Below are 21822 nucleotides of genomic sequence, written 5' to 3' on the forward strand. Positions count from 1 at the left end.
CTAAAATTTTTATAGGTCTCTGCTTCCTATAATCCTACTTGGTTAAGTTGAAATGAGTTTAACATAATCTTTTTTGTATATAGTTGTGCCTTACTATTGTGTGTTTTCCCAAAGGTGAAAGAAGAATTCGTGTCCATACTTTGTGTTTGCCAGTAGTTTCAACTCTAAATGAAATCTTTCTTGGAGCTGATGTTCAAGCAATTTTGGGGTTATTGGCCAATATGGGTAAGAGTTGTTATCACTTGTAAATATTTTGCAAGTAATACCATTCGGCAAATCCACCTAATTTTGTTTTCTTTTATGTAACTAACTTTACAGGTTTCAATGTTTGGGTGATTGTAACTATTTCATTGAAAAGATCTGCTGCTATGATTTCACCCATTGCAGTTTACAATTCCATTATTTTTAGAAAATTTACAGTTATAAAGTCATCATCACAATCTAATTTCAGAACATTTTAATCACCCAGAAAGAATCTCATGCCCATTAGCAGTTAGTGCCCACTCCTTCCTCTATCTCTCACTGACCTTAAGCAACCACTAAACTATTTTCTATTTATATTTATGTCCTTTGAACTAAAATAACTATATCTAACAGAATAGTTAATATTAATGCTTAACAAACTGTCGTGTGTATATATATATATACACAATGGAGTGTTACTTAGCTATTAAGAAGAATGACTTTATGACATTTGCCAGTAAATGGATAGACCCGGAGACTATCATGCTAAGTGAAATAAGCCAGTCCCCAAAACCCAAAGGTCAAATGTTTTTATTGATGTGTAGAAGCTAACCCACAATAAGGGGTGGGAGTAGAATAGAACTTCAGTAGATTAGATAAATAGAAATGAAGGGAAGGGAGAAGGGATAGGAAAAAAAAAGATAGTGAGATGAATCTGACATAATTTTTTTATATACATATATGAATACACCATGGTGTTCTCACCACCATGTATATCCACAAAAAATGGGGTCCTGATTAGAATAAGATATATTCCATGCTTGTATAATCATATCAAAATGGATTCTATGGTCATACATTTAAAAAGAAGCAATAAAATAATGAAAAATTAGTGCTTAATAAGGTGGTTTTTTGGTGGTGGTTGGTGGTCTTTTTTTTATTTTTTGGTGGTACTTGGAATTGAACCCAGGCCCTTGCTAGGGAAGTGCTCTGCCACTGAGCCATACCCCTAGTCTCCTTCTTGATATTTTTTTCCCCTTTTCAGACATACAGAGTTTAATACCAGTTTGATTCTTGCCACCTTTCTCCTTCAGGAAAGACTTTCACAGGGCCCATTTACTTCAAATTTAAATCTACTTTATAACAGGAATAGTTACTGTTTTCTGAATTTCCTGCTGGGAATATTTTCTTTCATCGAGCCTGATAGAGGATCCAGTCCTTACTTTAGTCTTATTATGTTATCAAAATTTGAAGATCATGGGGTGGACATGGTGGCAGATGCCTGTAATCCCAAGACTTGTGTAGCTGAGCATAAGGATTGCAAGTTCCAGGCCAGCTTGGGCAATTTAGCAAGACCCTATCTTAAAATTTAAAAATAGCTCATTGTTGACTATGTTCTCTCATGAAGTTTAATCCCCAGTACTACAAAATACAAACAGTGGGCGTGGCACTGCATGCCTGAATCCTGGTGGTTTGGGAGGCTGAGGCAGGAAGATCACAAGTTCAAAGCCAGCCTCAGCAATTTAGCAAGACTACCTTAAAATAACAGTATGATCATTATTATTATAACAGTAATAAGTATCAGGCAATATTTATGGATTTAAAAAGAAATCTTCACGATAGTTTTTTTTTTTTCTTTTCTTTGTGTGTGGTGCTAGGGATTAAAACCCAGGACCTCATACCCATTAAGCTTCACAATACCTTTTGTATATATTAGTTCTGCTACCATATTTGGTTGAGCCAGGTATGCACATTTTTTCATGTTTTGTCATCTTTCAAATCAGAGTTTATCTTGAGTTGATGAAGTGTTAAGAGTTGCTTTTGATAATAATATTTTTGTTTCCAACCTACATGTAAATTTTGGTCATAGCATTTAATAACATCATTAAATGTGTTTTTGATACCACATGGATTGATTTTAGTTGCAGGTTGAGGAGTCTTCAAAACAATTACATTATTTTTAGTATTAAGAAAAAAAATGTTTTTGGTATACAGAAACATGTATAGACAGTGGCATAATTGCTGGGCATGGTAGCGCACGCCTGTGATCCCCATGGCTAGGAGGCTGAGGCAGGAGGATCCTGAGTTCAAAGCCAGCCTCAGCAACTTAGTGAGGCACTAAGCAACTCACTGAGACCCTGTCTCTAAATGAAATATGAAAAAGGGCCGGGATGTGACTCGGTGAGTGGTTAAGCACCCCTGGGTTCAATCCCTGGTACCAAAAAACAAAACAATGACATAACTGATGATGAAAATTTGTCTAAATAATTTTCTAAAATAAAAACTCCATGTGACAGAAAAGCAGCCTCCCTTTTCTATTTAATTTCAGGGTTTTTCCCTTTCTCAGTGGTATAAACTAAAATGGTGGCTTAATCAATTTAATAGTAAGTAGTTTTTCCATTTTACGAAGAAAGGAATGTAGGCTCAGGAGGGTTGAGTTACTTGTCAAACTGGCATACAGCTAAGAAAACGGCAGATCAGGGCTGGGGTTGTGGCTCAGCAGTAGAGTGCTTGCCTTGCACATGCAAGACCCTGGGTTCGAAGTGGAATAAAGATACTGTGTCCAACTACAACTAAAAAGAAATTTCAAAAGAGGTTAGTTTGATTCTCCAGAGCATACTTTTATCTGTAAATTTTGGCTCATTATGTTTATAATAAATCAGAGAGAGGCTCAATATAGTTTAAAAAGTTACCTCATCTATGCTTACAGTGCAGTTGTTAAATTTTGTCTTGTTTCTTGTCCCTGTCCTTACCTCTATTAGCTGTTGACAGGTCCATGACTTCCAGTCTGAGTGACGCCCGAGATGCTCTAGTGAATGCCGTCATTGACTCTCTTGCAGCTTACCGATCTTCAGTCTTAAGTAACCAGCAGCCTGGACTCATGGTTCCTTTCTCTTTGAGACTTTTTCCACTTTTTGTATTGGCTCTCCTTAAACAGGTAAGAAAAACAAAAACCAGAAACTAGCACAATGAAAATGACAAAAGCCAAAATTTTTATTATGTGAAACACTAAACATTATTTAACTTTATGTCAGTTAAATTTTCTGAGGATAGAGACCTGACCTCTTATTTGAAACTTGAAAAGATTTACAGCCAAAGAAATTTAAGAATAATTGATTTAAAGCAAGTGCCTTGAGCATAAGAGATACTAAACATTAAAATGTTATAAAAAATTCAGTTTTCCAAAACATGAATCGTATATTTTATTTCTAGCACAAGAAGACACATATGTACTCCATGTTCTCACTTATACCTGGAACCTAAAAAAACAAACAAAAACAGAAAACAGAATGGTGGTTATCAGAGACTGGGGGGTGAAGGGGATGGGGAAATATTGGTCAAAGTTAGACTGGAGGAATAATAAGCACATGATAGGTGTTGGATATGAACCAGATGGGGTGATATATGCCTGTAATCCCAGAGACTTGGGAGGCTGAGGCAGGAGGATCGTGCATTTGAGGCCAGCCTGAGCAGTTTAGCAAGAACCTGTCTCAAAACACTGCTAGAGATGTAGCTCAGAGGTAGAACACTCATGGATTAATTCCAGGTACTGGGGGGGAAAAAGTATTCAAGATCATGGATTATTGTGTATTAGTCAGCTTTTTGTCCTTATGACCCAAGTATACAACAAAAACAATTTAGAGGAGAAAAAGCTTATTTTGGCTTATGGTTTCAAAGGTTCAGTCTCTGTTGGGCCAACTTTATTGCTCTGGGCCCAAAGTGAGGCAGAACATCACCTCAAAAGGGGATGGCAGAGGATTACCACATGGCAGCCAGTCCAAGGGGAAAGGGCTGCTGGGAAAACTCTTCTAGGACATACCCAGTGACATACCTCCTCCAGCCACACCCCATCTACTGCAGTTACCACCCACTTAGTCCATTAAAATAAGGATGAACCTATTAGGTTCTAGCTTTTATGGTCTAATCATTTAATCTCTGAATATTCCTGCATTAACACAGGAGTTAGGTGTTGAGTTTTCTTTTTGGTACTAGTTATTAAACCCAGGATTGCTTAACCACTGAGCCACACGCCCAGTTGCCTTTCCTTTTGTGATCCTGTAGCCTTTTTTTTTTTAAGTTATAGGTGGACACTGTATCTTTATTTTTTATTTACTTATGTTTTTATGTGGTGCTGAGAATCGAACCCAGTGCCTCACATGTGCTAGGCAAGTGCTTTACTACTGAGCTACAACTCCAGCCCCCTGAGGCACTTTTTATAGCTTTATTTATAGGATTTTTCATTTGACTCATTATTTATGTCTCCCCTGCTTGTTCTTTGTACCTTCTTTACCTCCCCCAAGAGAAAGAACTCTAGGCTGGTGGAATAGGCTTATTTGTCCCATGTCCAGAATTATACTTTAAGTAAACTTCCCTTATAGATTTTTACTTTTATTTTATTTTATTTATTTATTTAGGTTCTGGAGATTAAACCTAGGGATGTTTTACCACTGAGCTACATACCCAGCTCTTTTTATTTTGAGACAGAGTATCACTAAGTTGCTAAGGCTGGCCTTAAACTTGTGATCCTCCTGCCTCGGCTCCCCAGGTTTCAGGGATTACAGGCATGTGCTACCAATCCCAGGTCTTATAAATTTTTATTTAAAAGCTCATGTTAAGCCAGGCACAGGATAACAAATTTGAAGACATCCTCAGCAATTTAGGAAGACCCTGTTCAACCTCAAAAGAGAAGGACTTGGATGTAACTCAGTGGTAAAGTGCCCCTGAGTTCTATCCCCAATACCAAAATAAATAAAAACCTAGCTTCGTGTTAATGCTTTTTATTAAAAGCACTGATCAAAGACTGCTCTGGATCTTATTAATTTCTGTACTTTTTCACTTCTCTAGGTCTACCTGTATCCTGGTATGGTGGTGTATGCCTGTAATTCTAACAGTTGTAGGGGGTTGAGTTAAGAGGATCATAAGTTTGAGGCTAGTCTTAGCAACTTAGTGAGACCCTGTCTCAAAATAGAAAATTAAAAGGGCCAGGGATGTGGCTCACTTGTTAAGTGCTCCTAGTAGGTTAAATCCTTTGTACCAAAAGAAAAAAAGAAAAAAGATCTGCCTGTCTGGTATATATAATTTCTTCCAGGTGAGATAGGGAACCTACTACTCCTTAATTGGAATGACTTTTGAACCAAACACCTAATAGTAACAGTTTTAAGGAGGAAAAGTTTATTTTGGGGCTCATGGTTTCATAGGTCTCAGTCTATAGATGGTTGACTCCATTCCTTGGGTCCTGATGTGAGGCAGACATCATGGTGGAAGTGTGTGGCAGAGCACAGCAGCTGGGAACATAGCAACTGGAAGCAGAGAGTTTTGTTCAACAAGGACAAAATATATACCCTAAAGGCATGCCCCCAGGGACCCACCTCCTCCAACCATACCCTACCTGCCAATAGTTACCATTTAATCCCTATCAGAAGATTAATTCATGATTACATTAAGGCTTTCATAACCCAATCATTTCACATCTAGACTTTCTTGCATTTTCTCATATATGAGCTTTTGGGTGCCACCTCACATCTAAACCATAACATCATCTTTTATTTGTAGTAAGTTCATTTGTTTCAAAGCATAATTTCATTGTTGTTTCCCTCTGTCTCTTTTTTACTCCTTTCGATCAACTGGAACTTTTTAAAAACCTTACCTCAAAACTTCATTATTCCCCACAAAGCTCAATCACCAGTTAAATCTCACTGTAATGCTATTCTTTTTTTTTTTTTTTTTTTTTTTAAGAGAGAGAGAGAGAGAGAATTTTTAAATATTTATTTTTCAGTTTTCGGCAGACACAACATCTTTGTTTGTATGTGGTGCTGAGGATCGAACCCGGGCCGCAGGCATGCCAGGCGAGCACGCTACCACCTGAGCCACATCCCCAGCTCTCACTATAATGCTGTTCTACTAAGCAGTTGTCCTCATTTGTATTACCATCGTCATTGTTTTTTTTTGTTGTTTTTTTTTTTTTAATATTTATTTTTTAGTTTTTGGTGGACACAGCATCTTTATTTTTTATTTGTATGTGGTGCTGAGGTTCGAACCCAGTGCCTCTCGCATGCCAGGCAAGCGCACTACCGCTTGAGCTACATCCCCAGCCCCATCATTGATTTTTAAGCTTTGGTACATTGCTTATTTCTCTAACAGTGGAAGAAACAATGATAGCCATCGTCAATTATCACCCAGCATTTATAGAGCACTTAATGGGTGTCATTGGTCCTTGATATGTGCCTTTATTTTATCTGTAGTGTAGTGTCATCCTTCCTGTGGTGTTAATCATTATGTCACTTTCTCTATATGGCATATAGAGTGTAGCTGCCATTTCTTTCAGTAAATGTTGAGCACATTAATTAGCTTCATAGAGAATAATGGGGTTTTGATGGAAAGGAGTAAAAGAGATGACCCTATTTTATTGATTAGGAAACAGACACCAAGGAGATCAAAGAACTTTGCCATGGTTTGTTAATTTCTTAAGACATTTAAATAAACCTATGGTCACCATTTAATACACTATTTAATTTATATATATATATATATATATATATATATATATATATATATATATATATAATTTTAAGAAGTGTGTGACTTTTTAAAAAATATTTTTTTAAGATTTTTTAAGGACTGGGATTGTGGCTCAGCGGTAGAGTGCTCGCCTAGCATGAGCGTTAGGACCCAGGTTTGATTCTCAGCACCACATAAAAATAAATCCATTGTGTTGTGTCCATCTACACCAAAAAATAAATTTAAAAAAAGATTTTAAAAATATTTTAATATTTTTTAAATATTATTTTTAAAATAATTTACACTAAATCTTCCAATTCTGTCAGAAGATAATCTTTTTACAACTAACATTTACAAAGTTCTATATTTTGTTTTGCTTTTTGTTATAGAAATCATTCCAGACTGGGACAAATGCTCGTCTAGATGAACGCATCTTTGCTATGTGTCAAGTGAAAAATCAGCCCTTGGTTTACCTTATGCTTACAACACATCCCAGTTTGTATAGAGTTGACAATCTCTCTGATGAGGTAAGATCAATTTCCTTTTTTAGTGGCTTTTCCTTGAAGGTTTATAAGCTCAATGTCATATTTAGTCTAGTACAGAATTACGGAAGGATTTGTTATTAAAATTCTTTGTTTATATTGCTTGCTAGGTTTATGTAAAGAAATTTTAGAGCCAGGTACTGTTGCACATGCCTGTAATCCCAGTGACTTGGGAAGCTGAGGCAAGAGGAGTTCAAGTTTGAGATCAGCCTCAGCAACTTAGCAAGACCCTGTCTCAAAATTAAAAGCTGGGGATGGGCTCAGTGGTTAAATGCCCCTGGGTTCAATCCGTGGTACCAAAAAATAAATAAATAACAAACTAAAAAAATGTTCAGTTTAGGGAAGCTCTGGAAAATAGTGTCAATCTGTTTCCAAAGACAAATCTCTAGAGCAGATCTAAGAAAGTATGAGATTATCAAATTGACCAGAGAAACCTACTTATTTATTTAAACAAATTGATCTGTATCTTGAGCATGAGATTATACCTGAACACCCTAGGTCAATGTTCAGTGTAACAGTGTTCTTGAATTAAAGAAAAAATATTTATCCAAGTTGTAATATTTTTGGCTTTTGATAGAAAATTTATTGGAGTTGAAGTCATAAGCATGAAGTCATAATCTTTCTAAAATTGTGATCAAGTTTAGATATTGTATGTTGAAAATAGTGTTTTTTTTTTAAATATAAAGAATTTTAGATAACTTAAATTGTGAAATGTGAGGTTTTTGTTTTGTTTTTGCAAATGAAAACTCTTGTGAACATTATTAATTTATATTACAAAAATAAATATATGTATATATAACTGTAGATTAATCCTATTGGATTAAGTTCAGTTAAGTGTGTTTAATTAAGTAGGCTTTACCTTCTTTTCACATTAAAATATAACATCATGACAAATTAACAAAAATATCGAATGTAATTTATTATGTCTATAATATGGATACCACTAGAGAGAATCTATTAGACTTTAAGATTTAAAGACTCTGCATTAGTTTCATAGTTTCTGATCAGCCTTCTCTATATAGACTAGAAAACAGAGCAACTTCCTTTCCTCACCATCTGAAAAAGACAAAGCTCCATTTTCTTAGTTCACATGTGAAAATCTCTGGGGGAAATTTCTCAGTGGGTGTATCAGGGTTATAGTCTCTTCTGCTCCCCACTTTTCCCAAGGCCAGAAATTTCAAAGTACTGTGTTACTAGTATTGAGCTAAAAGCCTCATCACTAAAGTGAAAAGAACAGGTCTCTCAAACAACAGGGAGTGCAAGATGGGAGTGATGCTGAAAGCAAAAGCACAGAGTAATAATGTCCTTTACAAGTATACTTTCTTCCTGTCCTTATTTTCCACACTTAATTTTGTTTGCTGTACTTAATTTTGAATTCTGATGTATTTGTGCTTTTGAACATTAAATGAATTAGTATATGTAAATCACTTAGAACAGTGCCTGGCCATAGGCACCATATAGATCATAACTATTATATCACTACCTCCACCATTATTAGCATTGTTATTATCATAATCTTTATCATAATTAAGCATATTTAGGAGTTGGAGATGTAACTCAATGGTTTTAGTTTTTGGTGGACACAATATCTTTATTTTACTTTATGTGCTGCTGAGGATTGAACCCAGTGCCTCATGCATGCTAGGCAAGCACTCTACCACTGAGACACAACCGCAGCCCATTGTCACATTTGTTTTTAAAGCTAGTTAAGATCAGAGTTTAATTTTGGCTGGGTACATTGTCATCCAACTACCATCCCAGCAATTCAGGGAGTTTGAGGCAGGGGAATCACAAGTTTGAGATCAGCCTCAGCAACTTAGTGAGGGTCTAAGCAATAGAGAGAACCTGTCTTAAAAAATAATAAAAAGGGCTGGAGATGTAGCTCCATAGTTAAATACTCCTGCTTTAAATCACCAGTACCAAAAAATTAATAAGTTAATTTGGAGTTGGGCGCGATGGCACACGCCTATAATCCCAGTGGCTTGAGAGGCTGAGACAGGAGAATCACAAGTTCAAAGCCAACCTCAGCAACTTCAAGGCACTAAGCAACTCAGTGAGATTCTGTCTCTAAATAAAATACAAAATAGGGCTGGGGTTGTGACTCAGTGGTCAAGTACTCCTGAATTCAACCCCATTATCGAAAAAAAAAGTTAATTTGGCTTTCTTGGGATTCACAGTGGCTTTGTTTAGATAAGTGGTAAATATTTCTTTATTATCTTCATATTTAGTTGTGAATAACTATAATTTGCCTAGTAAGGCCCATACTCTTGGAGGTAATGTTCCTTTTTGTTGTTAATTGTGACTGTATTTTCTGTACCTGAAAGCCTTAATCTTTTGTTTAATTCCCCAGGGAGCACTCAACATCAATGATAGAACCATACCTCAGCCTCCTATCCTTCAACTCTCTGTGGAGAAGCTGAGTAGAGATGGGGCTTTCCTCATGGATGCAGGCTCTGTGAGTAGTTTGACAACTCTTGACCCTTCTTCCTCTAACTAGTGTATCTTTTTTAGCATTTGGCTTCATTCCTCTTAATATTTCTCTTCTTGAACAGATGACGTACTCTTTAACCTACATATTCCTGTTGGCCATTTGCTACCTTCACAGCCTCTGTTTCATGCCATGCATGAAATGTCTCATCCCAGTAAATACTGAATTGTTATTAGTTCAGTTACAGGCTGTACACTGTAAATATACTCATCCTTTAGATCTTTTAAAGCATACTAGGTGGTAGTGGTAAAGGTGAGTGAATAAACTATTAGGCTACCTCTCAAAATAATTTTATTCCTTTCACAGGTACTGATGCTTTGGGTTGGAAAAAATTGTGCACAAAATTTTCTCACCCAAGTTTTAGGAGTTCAAAACTATGCATCAATTCCACAGACTATGGTAAGATGCTTTTATTTTAGTGATTATAGATGACTTAAAGGATGCTTCACATGTGACAAAAATATGAGTATTCTATTTTGAAATCAGAAATTCATATTGTATATTTCTCCAAATGAGAAAATAAACCCACATTATGTTTCTTTCAAACTGAAAATGCTCTCATTTTACATTTTTGTCTTGTTTGTTTGTATTTTGAGACTAGGTCTTGCTCTGTTTCCAAGGCTGGCCTTGAAATCGTGAGCTTAAGACATCCTCCTGCCTTGGTCTCCCAAGTAGCTGGGATTACAGGCGTGCACCACCATGCCTATGTTTTAATGGCATTCTTTGTCGCTTTGCATTATTGATTTGTCTATTCTTATGTGTTTAACACAGTATTCTATTTTGAGGAGAAAGCATTGTATTTAGTTAATAATCAAAAAAGGATTTGCTGCAAATGGCATTAATGCATTGTGACATTTTTGGTTTTGACAAGTGATTTCTTATTTTTGGCAAGATCTTTTAAGCTGCTGCTTTGGAGACAGAATTAAACTAATTTGCTGTACTGGTTTACATAACAAATAATAGGTGGTCATTGTTGGTTGAATTAATGTTAATTATTGAAAAAAGTAATAATGGGACTCTTGTCTGTCACTAATTGTGTGTTTTTGGACAAGTCACTCAGTAATCAGATTTGTAAAATAAGAATGCTCTTAGTCAGGCATGGTGGTGCATGTCTGTAATCCCAGCAACTCAGGAGGTTGAGGCAAGAGGATCACAAGTTTGAGGCCAGCCTCAGCAATTCAACAGAAACACTGTCTCAAAATTTAAAAATTAAAAAGAGTTGAGGATATAGTTTGTAGCTCATCAGTAGAGTGCCACTGGGTTAAATCCCCAGTACCATGGGGAAAAAAATTAGAATGCTTTTGCTTATGGAGGAATGATTGAAATAACCCTTGATAAATCACTTGTAAAATGGATAGTTTTGAATTATAAAGTTAGAATTAATAATAGATCATTTCGGGGGGGCTGGGGTTGTGGCTCAGCAGTGGAGCTCTCGTCTTGCACGTGCAAGACCCTGGGTTCAATTCTCAGCACCACATAAAAATGAATAAGTGAAATGAGGGTATTGTATCCAACTACAACTAAAAAATAAATATTAAAAAAAAAAAAAAAACTATTGAGGTTGTGGTAGAGTGGTAGAGTGCTCGCCTAGCATGCATGAGGCACTGGGTTCAATCCTCAGAACCACATAAACGTAAAATAAAGATACTGTGTCTACCTAAAACTAAGAAATAAAATAAATGTTATCTTTAAAAAACTATTAAAAAATAATAATAGATCATCTCATATAGTGTCATTTTTCAGTCCCTACTGCCAGTTTGTATCCAACTTTTATATATCAGGGTTCTATGACTGTTCATAGATGTCATTAGGGGTTTCATACATTTAAAAAAAGATTTATGTCAAGATTATAGCTAGGGGCCGGGTGTGGTGTTACATGCCTGTAAATCCTAGTGACTTGGGAAGCTGAGGCAGGAGGATCTCAATTTCAAGCAACTTACAGAGACTCTGTCTCAAAATAAAAAACAAACGGCTGGGAATATAGCTCAATGGTAAAGTACCCCTGATTCAATCCTCAGTACTCCCTTCCCCCAAAAAAAGATTATAGCCAGGATTAGCAGTAGCTTTCAGGCCCGGAGCAAAACTACTGGACTAGATGACCAGGTACTTTAAGTAATGAAGCAATAAAGAATCGTGATCTTTGTAATAACCATCTGAATGAACCAATTAATTCTAAATATCATAATAAAATGAAGAGAAGAGTTAAGCAAAATATACCTAAGGAGGTCTGCACCTGTTTTTGTAATTAAGGTTTTATTGGAACATAGCCATGCCCATCCACCTATGTGTTGCCTCTTATCTGCGTTAGTATAACAGCAACAGAAACAAAATGAACTCCAAGCTCTGAGTATTTAGTGTCTGGTGCAACAAAATCACCAGGTACTTAATAAACGTGGTTGTTATTTGTTTTGTTTCCTGATACTGAGAATTGAACACATGTTGGGCAAGTGCTGTACCATTGAGCTATATCCCTAGCCCCCACCTCTTTTTTAATTAGACTAGACTTCATTAAATTGCTCAGGCTGGTCTTAAACTTGAGATCCTCTCCCACTTCATACTCCCTAAATAGCTAGTATTATAGATGTGTGCCACCAACCCAGCAACATTAAAATTTGAGGAGCACTATAGACCATACATTAAATATATAATTAGAGTACATTGGTTTTATTTAACAGACAGACCTTCCAGAACTTGATACACCAGAATCTGCCAGAACAGTAGCTTTTATCTCCTGGCTTAGAGAGCAAAGACCATTTTTCCCAGTACTTTACATAATAAGGTAAGTCAAATTTTTCATTTGTAAAACAATTTGGCCTTGCAAGAACCTGTTTTGAATCATAGATATATGTGGCCTAATCCTAATGCTTAAGCAAACCTCTTAAAAGAATATGGAATTAAAATTGAAAACATTCCTTCTAAAAACTGGAAAAAGACAGGGATGCCCTTTTTCATCACTTCTATTTAACATAGGTCTTGAAACACTGGCCAGAGCAATTAGACAGATGAAAGAAATTAAAGGGATACACATAGGAAAAGAAGAACTCAAATTAGCACGATTTACCATCCATGTGATTCTATACCTAGAAGACCCAAAAAATTCCACCAGAAAACTTCTAGAACTAGTAAATGAATTCAGCAAAGTAGCAGGATACAAAATCAACACCCATAAATCAAAGGCATTTCTGTATATCAGTGACAAATCCTCTGAAGGGGAAACTACCCCATTTACAATGGCCTCAAAAAAAAAAAAAACTTAGGAATCAACCTAACAAAAGAGGTGAAATACCTCTACAATGAAAACTACAGAACACTAAAGAAAGAAATTAAAGAAGACCTTAGAAGATAGAAAGATCTCCCTTGTTCTTGGATGGGCAGAATTAATATTATCAAAATGACCATACTACCAAAAGCATTATACAGATTTAATACAATTCCAATCAAAATCCCAATGACATTCTGTTGCTGTGGGTCCCTTGGCTACACTCAATCGAGGTGGGTGTGGGGGATGCAGAGTCAAAACACAAGACACCTGGAGCTGCTGAGAGCAGGCAGGTGACAGACCTCCAGTCGACCTCCTGCAAGCTCTTGCAAGCTCGTTTAATGCAGAAGTGATTACAATTGATGGACGCATTCTCCAGTTATACATAAGCAAACAAGGTATATAACATTTAGAAACCAAGCATCTTAGTTAGGATTAATACTGCACTATGAGGAAGCTCTAAATATTGCTACAAGGTGGAAAGCAGACTGGTAGGATTATTGTCCCTATGAAAAGAGGGCGTTATGAGTTGGGGGAATCATGCCCTGAGGCCCTTGTCTCTCTGTTACTGGCAATGCTGACCTCAATCACTGAGGATGTGGTTTCTCAGAGGCTCGCTAGAGCAGAGCACCCCATCCTGCAGGTGTTCCTGTCAGGCCTGTAGGAGCATAGGTTTTCCTAGCACTTGGAGCTGCTCGTAGTTGTGAGTTGCAAATCTAAAGTTACTCCCACATTTCCTCCCTTTTTATTAAATTTGTAGCCAAAGGAGAACCGTGAGAAGAGAAGGAAAGGAAAGAGAAAAGCAAAGAAAAAGGGAAAAAACTACAGACAAAGAGGCATGCAGAAGAGAAGGGGGAAAACAAAAACATTCTAACAGCCCTTTCCTTCAGCTGCCCTTTCCCTGTGGTCTAACATAAAATTAGAAAGTAAATCCTGCTGTGGAGGGTGGACAGCTGCTATTGGCAGGTCTCTGACTGCTACCTGGGTCCTGATATGAGCTGGGCGTGGGAAGCAAAGCAGCCATGGGGGCAGGAGGACTCCCTCAGAAGGGGTGACAGTTCAGGCCCCTGCAAAGTTGGGGGGGTGAGGGTCTGTGCCCCACCTCTGTTGGCCCCCAAGTTCTGTCCTGATGGCCCCTCTGCAACTGTGCCTGTCTTAGGTTATTCCTTCCCTGAGGAATCTTACCCGTTTCTGACTAACCAGCCATTATCCAAGGCCAAACAGGGTGATGTGAGGTGTGTGAGTGAGGGAAAGGCATTGCCCTTGAGAGGATCAGTTCTCTATCTCCTTGGTAGCCAATGTCCCCATGGCCTCCATGCCTAGCATCTGCCTTAGGATCCCCTCACCTGCTGGCGGGGCCCTGGCTCTGGTCACAGGTTTGGGGAAACCCAGGTTTCTTCTCCAGGGAGGGCCCAGCTCACAGCACTGGGTAAGAGAGACATATGTCATGGTACCAGCCTCCAGGAAGCTTCAACCTCAGCATGGGCAGGAAAGTCCAGGCTGCAGCCTTGAACAAATGGCTTGTGAGAATAGTGTCCCTCTTGGTATAATACAAGAGAGGTCATCCAAGGACAAAGAGGAGAAAGGCCCATCTCAGCAGTAAGTCCAGTTAGGGAGGACTTTCTTAGCCCAAGGTAACCCCATGGATAGAGAATATACAAGATCCCTCCCAGTCAAATTAGAAATGAGGAGGTGTCCTTCCTGGAACAATAGGGTAGGGAGATTCTAGAAAAGGCTGTGTTCAGGAAGGAAGGAGAACTATAGAACCACAGAACCAGCAAACAGTAATCAGGTGAGAAAAAAGAAGGGATATTGGGACAAAGCTGAGAGACACAGACAAAGAGGGAGAACTGTGGCAAGACTTTGGACCTAATCCCCCATAGAAAATTGGCCCTTAGTTGGTATCTACTTAGATCCAATCATAGCTGCCATCCACACAGCTGAAGGAGACTCCTTATTCTCTTTTTGACTTTCCTTACATGCATAAGCTATCATAGCTTGTTTAGTTTCTATTTTGTTGAGCCTTTCTTGGAAGCACCTTAAAAGAACATACATTAAAACAAGAAGAGCAATGCCAATGTCAGCAAGGATCCAATTAGCAGAGTGAATTAAAGCTGACAGTTTATCCCATAGCCGCTGTAGAAATGAGGGGTTAAGAATTAGATTTGCTCTGGTTTCGTTTAGGCTGAGAATCTGGGAATGCAGTGTCATAGTGAAATTTCTGAAAGCCATATCCCAAGGTCCCTTAAGTCTATTTGCTAGCTCAAGCTGATCTTCTGTTACATTTTTTACTGAAACAGGAGTTTGGCAAACATACAGAAATTGAGGACTGCAAGGTAATCTGACATTTAATTGAGGCATATAAATTTTTTCATCAGTAAGGTCAAACTGTTGTTGTAACATTAAGATACCTCCTTGCAAGTGCAGGTTTAGTCGCTCCTGGGTGGTCAGGGCCCTGGTGGAGAGCTGCACTACTTGATTAATGGCTGTAGCATCTGTTGTGGATTGGGTCAAAGCTATACCAGTGGTGGTAGCAGCTGTAACTTCGACAAGGGAGGCAGCAATAATAGCAGTGGTAACGCCAAAATCTCGCCTAACTCTGGAAAGGGAAATATCTTTTGTAAAATGAACCTCTTGAATGGAGGACTCATCCTCCGTTGGGAACCCCAGCATTCGGGATATTCTCATTAGCACTGCTGTCTTAATGGAGGAGTTCCAACAATTGGTCAACTCACAGAGGGAATTATTACAATTAACACAACCATTTTTGTGACTTTGAGTGGAGGTTACAAAGAAGAAAGATGGCTTAACACACACATGACCTCGAGTAGCATAGGTAGCTGAGGGATTTTCAAATGGCATCCATGGTGACAATAGGGCTGACATCTTTACATTTGTAAGTACCACATAATAATTGTTTGCCTAATTGTAAAAACTCTCCTGACAGTTTTTCTTTTGTATCTTGAGCATTTCTGTATGTCTTTTGAGAAGTACTGTATTTGATGAGAATTTTATTTTTTATCCTCCTCTTAAGTAGGGCCTGGACCAACTGATAAGCTCATCAGAGAGGAAATAGGGTTGGGAGAGGGGGAGGTAATCCCTCCAGGAAATCCCCCTTAAGGGTATGTTCTCACTGATATTTTTAAATCTTTCAATGGGCACCGCTGAAAGAAGGGTTGAGGTCATGAATGCAAATCCCTAGCGTTCGTGGGCATGGTAACACCAGCTAGCAAGTCCTTGGTAAAGACCACTCTTGCTTCCCCTTCCAGGGAAAGGGGCCAAAAGCCCATGAAACCTCCTCTTCCGGACTCCCAAAGGATGTCATTATGAAAACAAATTGTATGTTTACATACTTTGTTTGCATCTGAGACATTATTCAGGATGGTAAAGGTCCATGTTGACTAACTGAAAGTGATAAATTCCAGGGATGTTGTGCTATTGGGTCAGAGGTCACAGGGCTTGGAATGAGACAATAGTGGCAAACAAAAAAGGCAAGACAGTATCATCTAGACCAACAGGTAAAACGATCCCAGGAGACGGAGGCCCCATCCACCATGTATGTACTTGTGGCTGGTGACAGAATAATGCACAATAGCATATACATGCAAAATAGCATATAGAGAGCCTTTGTCTGCATTGATGCATGAGAAAGGAAAAGTCCAGTTAAAGTCTCAGCAACAGCATGAGTGATTTTCACCCAGCTGGGTGTAATCCTTCCCGTTAGGTGCAGGAGAGCGGTGAGAGGTGAGAGCGGCAGTTGCAGTTATGCCCATGGGGACAGTAAGCTTTATGACGATGTCGGTCCGGGGACTCCTGCTGTCCTGAGTTTTGTCCTTGGGATGTATTCTGCAAGATTTAAGAGAGAAGTATGTGCAACATTCTGATCATGATTACATGGGTGTGGATTGCTCTCATGTGTTTTTTATTTGCAGTGGCATGAGTATTTTGCTCATTGAAGGGTTTTGCCGCTAGGTGGCGCCAAAGACCATCTGCTTTGCAGATAGTTGTCTGTGAGTGACAATTGGGGGCCATGCTTTGAAGTATGCCCACTTTGATCAGGCAGGCCAGCATAGGGCCTTGAGTTATTAGGCTGTTAGGCAGAGGCCCTTCTTTCCACATGCTTTCCTGTTAAGCACTCACCTGTGAGTTGCAGGCTATAATGGCACACATGAGCATGAAAAGAGTACCAGGGCTCCGGTCTCCAGTGGGTGACATGCTTATAGCTTGATCCGTCAGGATTTTAAGATGAACTCATGTTATTTTGTGTGTCCTCCAGTGGAGGGGGGGTCGCGATGATTTCCTCCTCTCCTTTTTTCGGAACTTGGATGTTAATGGCTGGTCTGACATTTCTTGCTGGTACCCAGATGGGAAAATACAGGTGAAGCCTCTACCCTTGGTAATTAAAGGGTGTGGCCCCCTGGGGGACTGGGGCCAGAGAAGGAAAGGAGCCCCAGTGCTTATATGCAGGGCTTATCCCATTTGAGTCAAACGTAAGAAAATTGAGGGCAAAGAGAGTATGTGTCAATGCAAGGTGAGGATCTGAGAATGTATGAGTACTCTTGTTTTTGTAATGTATCCTCAAGTGTCCGGTTAGTCCTTTCAATTATTCCTTGCCCTTGTGGGTCATAAAGAATGCCTGTTATGTGGGTAATCTTCCAGGACACTAGGAAATTCTGAAATTCCTGTGAGGTATAGGCTGGTCCGTTGTCTGTTTTTAGGAACCAAGGAACCCCAAGCATTAACATTGCTGCTTTCATTGCCTTTATGGCATTTGAGGCTTTCTCTCCTGGTTGTGCCATAGCATGTGTACATTTGGAGTAAGTGTCCACAATAACATGGACATACTTGAGCTTACCAAAGGAGGGGATGTGAGTGACATCCATTTGCCAAATTTTATTAGGGGAGAGGCCTCGGAGGTTTACTCCCTGTGGTTGCAGTGGTCCAAGAGGCACCAGAGGAGTGCAATTTTTGCAAGTTTGAACTAGATGCTTGCATTGGGTCATAGAAGGTCAGGAAACAAGGCCTTCAAATATTCGCAGACGTGAAACTTAGTGTGGAGTATTCGTGCTTTCTCCAGGAAGTCTAACGATAGTGTGTTGCAGAAAATAAATTTATCCACTGGAGAGTTGCCTGTGGCAATTAATCCAGGGAGCCCAGTATGGGATCTTCTTACATGTGGGATGAACCATGGATGCTTCCTGTTTTCTGTGAGGTTCGAGCTTGGTCAATAGGGCTTACCTGTGGATCTAAAAACTGCACAGAGAATTGCTTTTGCCACCTGGACAGAGTATTTACTGTCTGAGAAAATACTAATGGCAGTATCTGAGCTCATAATGAGTGCCTGTATTATTGCCCTAAGTTCTCCCAGCTGTACTGACCCTGAGTGGCCATCCACATGGGAGATGTCCTGTTCATTGGGAATTTTCAGAATAACACCGAAGGTGTGTGTGTTTATATCGGTGAACGCACATGGTGCTGATGGTATGGGCTGGGATATGGGGAATGCATCTTAGGAGTTGTAATCTCCAATGTTTTGAGATTACAAGGTTTGGAGCAACTTATCAGGGGGGAGATGGCTGTCAATCTGTCCAGGGAAGTCAGACAGTAAAGTTTGAAACAGAGTATTATTCTGAAAGAGTGTTGAGACCTCTGTGTATGTTAATGACAACACTAAGGTGTCTGACTCTATGTGAAAAATCTTGTTATAATAATATCTTACGATTAACCCTAACAGAAGTATGTTCTCTAGCTTACCTGTGATCTTGTGACATTCACTCCAGGCCAGATGCACTCAATATAGGGATCCGTGGGCCTGCCAAATAACACCGAGGGGTGCTCCAGACGTTATTAATATTATCTCCAGTAGGGGTTTTGACTGGTCATATCCATGGGTCTGTAGCCTTGAGAGGCTGTCATTGATCATTTGAACAGTTGTCTCTGCTTGAGGGGTTAGCTTTATTTTTGAGGAAGGATCATCTCCTTTTTTCAGCGAATCAAACAGAGGGGTAAGTGCATCAGGAAGTAAATAAAGGAAAGGCTTGAGCCAATTAATCTGGCCACATAACTGTTGTAGCTCATTAAGTGAGTATTGAGACCTAATAGTCAGGGTAGGCCTAAGAGGTTGTATTTTTGCAGCAATCTTGTAGCCCAAAAACTCATATAGGGCAGAATGTTGTACTTTGTCAGTGGCTATGCGAAGGCCTAGTATTTGGAGATTGTCCATCAGCCTCTTAAGGCAAATCTGCAATTTGTCAGAATCTGCGTGAGTAAGCAAAATGTCATCCATGACCAGGCAATGCTGTGTAAGGGGCCTGGTCACATGAGAAACAAAGACCTGACATATGGGAGGGCTATTTTTCATCCCTTGCGGGAGGACTGTCCATTGATATCTCTGGGAGGGTATCATGGTGTTAGGTTCCCACACTGTAAAAGCGAAAAAGGGTCTGTCCTGGTGTGCTATAGGGATGGAAAAGAAGCAATCCTTGAGGTTGATAGCAACAATAAGATAGTTGCTCAGGATACTGGCTGGAGGGATACCTGATTGAAATGAACTTATCTTTTTCATATGTTTGTTAATTGGCCTCAAATCTTGAAGTAATCTATGTTTCCCATTTTTCTTGGGGATTACAAAGATAGGCATGTTGTGTGGGCTTGGTGGAGGGTTCAGTATGCCCAAGATCTAATTGTTCCTGAATTACTTGCTTAAGAATTGTTAATTTGGGTTCTAGTATATGCCACTGTTCCACCCAGATATGATCTGTGGTGTCCCATTCCAGGGGGATGGGATCAGGTTTAGAGGTCAAGGGAACAGTGGCCTTTAGAATTGGGGGGCACTGGTCTTGCCGATAGCCCTATCTTGTCATGTATCATTATTTCATCATATAAGGCTTTGTCATCACTGGTTTTGACAGCATCCATGTCCTCCAGGATGTCCCTACTCCATAAGGTATTAGGGACTTCTGGAATCAAGGGATGAAAGGTACCCTTCTCTCCTTCCATGTCCTGCCACATGACAGAAGAGATAACTTTCCTAGTGGCCTGGAGCCCACCAATGCCTTGTATATTGGGACCGGGCTCTGTCTTCTACTTCTCATCTTGGATGCTGTATTAGATGTAATGGAAACATCAGCCCTTGTGTCTACTATGCTTTTAACAGGAGTACTGTCAAGCATAATAGTCATTCTTGGTTTGGTTCCAAATGGGTAACATCTAGCGAATTTGCGGACGTCTGTTCCCTCTTACTGGCGGGGCTGAGAGTTGCCCCAAGGGGAGTTTAAAGGCCAGAGTTTGCAGTCCTTTGCCCAGTGATAACCCTTTTTGCATCTAGGGCAGGGTGTCTTGGGGCCAGGGTGGCTGCATTCTTGGGACAGTACCATTTAATGTGGCCTGGCTGATTACAGCCCCAGCAAATGGGATCAGATCTTGGTTGGGAAGGTCCATTGTTCTTTTTTATTAGTAGCTTGTTGATAGCAGCTGTTAAAGCCTGAATGGGCCCCGAGAAAGGGGATACTTCTTTAGTAGCAGAAATCCACTTAGAGAGGGATTCACTGTGGACGGGGGGCAATTGTAGCCCTAGTTTCGGCTGTAGCCCCTTCCCATACCAACTGTTTGACTAGCGAATCTTGAATAGGGCCAGGTCGGGATGCCTCAATGACTCTGGACAAAAAGTCAGGAAACCACTCAATGGGGATTCTGGATCGGGTTTCTGAAGAGTTCATATTTTGGAGGTGTAATGTTTTTAAGACTCTTCAGGTTAAAGTAAATGACATTTCCAATTCTGGATTTTTCTTGAGGACTCATATAGGCACCGTGACCAGTCAACATGTCTAGGGTGATGGCGATGTCATAGGAGAGGTTGCTTCTTGCTATTTGTTCTGCCTCCTCCTCGAAGGGAGCTTTCCACTGTAAATATTGTGGACAAGTTAAACATTCCTTGAGGAGGTTCATCCAATCAAAGGATGTTTGTAATTGAGCTGACCATTGCTTTTACACCTCCTCAAAGTAAGGAGAGCTAGGCTCAGACTCCTGAGAAGCCTTTCTCAGTAATGCTAGATCTGGTAAAAGAGTAAGTACCAGGGTCTATTTTCTGCGTTGCAACCAAGATTCACTGGGTAGGCAGAAAAGGGGTTACGAGAGGAATGGGGGGTTGATAAGGGGCCGAGGGCCTTAAAGGGTGTCTCCTCAGAGCAGGAGTGTAATTCTTTCCATGAATATTTTGGAGATGAGCCATCCTTTCTCGAGTCATTGTCCTCATCTGAATCAATGACACTCGAGGCAGAGGCCTGGAGAGTCATTGTTTTGTCCTCCAAAGAGTCATTATGCTTTTGAATGATATCTTCTGCTAAAGAGCCTTGAAGGCTGGCAATGATGGCTAGAAGGCTGGCAATGATGGCTAGAAGAATCGGTATTAAAGAGGCAGGGGGAATGTGTCCTTCATGGACCTCCTTTTACCTTGCAGAGTATAAGACTTTCATTCAAATTTGTGGATCCCTATGTTTTCGGGGCCAATCCAGGGTGCTAAATAGATAGCTTCCTGCCAGAAGTGATTGATGTCTTTTGGTTTCACCTTAAGTCCATGCTGAGAAAGCAGTGCTTTCAGAACTGCTAGTTGTGGGGGGTACGGTGGGAATGTTGCCCGTGACTGGTTAGTGGACTTATTAGAGGCCTCCTGGAGTCTCTCAAATATGAACAAAGCCACACTAATAACCCCCTATAAGGATCAAGATACCAAAAACAGGAACCCAAGGGGATGGTTCAGACATGGAAGTCCCTAGAAAGGACAAACAAGAGTGTGTTTAGGATCCAGTGTCTTGTGATTAGTGGGGGACTTCCTTGACTTGCTAGGTCAAGGC

The 21822-nt window shown here is 39.7% G+C and overlaps 1 protein-coding gene across 3 annotated transcripts in view; it reads left to right on the forward strand.

The window, feature by feature from the left end:
- Sec24a (SEC24 homolog A, COPII coat complex component) overlaps positions 1-21822 on the forward strand; it is a 77109-nt gene that overhangs the window by 51451 nt on the left and 3836 nt on the right. For all 3 annotated transcript variants that reach the window (XM_046467675.2, XM_046467674.2, XM_046467676.2), the window contains 6 exons: positions 115-225; positions 2946-3121; positions 7071-7208; positions 9574-9678; positions 10018-10110; positions 12387-12490. In XM_046467675.2, coding sequence (XP_046323631.1) covers positions 115-225; positions 2946-3121; positions 7071-7208; positions 9574-9678; positions 10018-10110; positions 12387-12490 — 727 coding nt within the window. The remainder of the gene's footprint in view (positions 1-114; positions 226-2945; positions 3122-7070; positions 7209-9573; positions 9679-10017; positions 10111-12386; positions 12491-21822) is intronic.

The sequence above is a fragment of the Marmota monax genome, unplaced genomic scaffold (genome assembly GCF_021218885.2).
Source record: "Marmota monax isolate L192 unplaced genomic scaffold, Marmota_monax_Labrador192_F-V1.1 WCK01_AAM20220418_F8-fsc00199, whole genome shotgun sequence".
Classification (NCBI taxonomy): Eukaryota; Metazoa; Chordata; class Mammalia; order Rodentia; family Sciuridae; genus Marmota; species Marmota monax.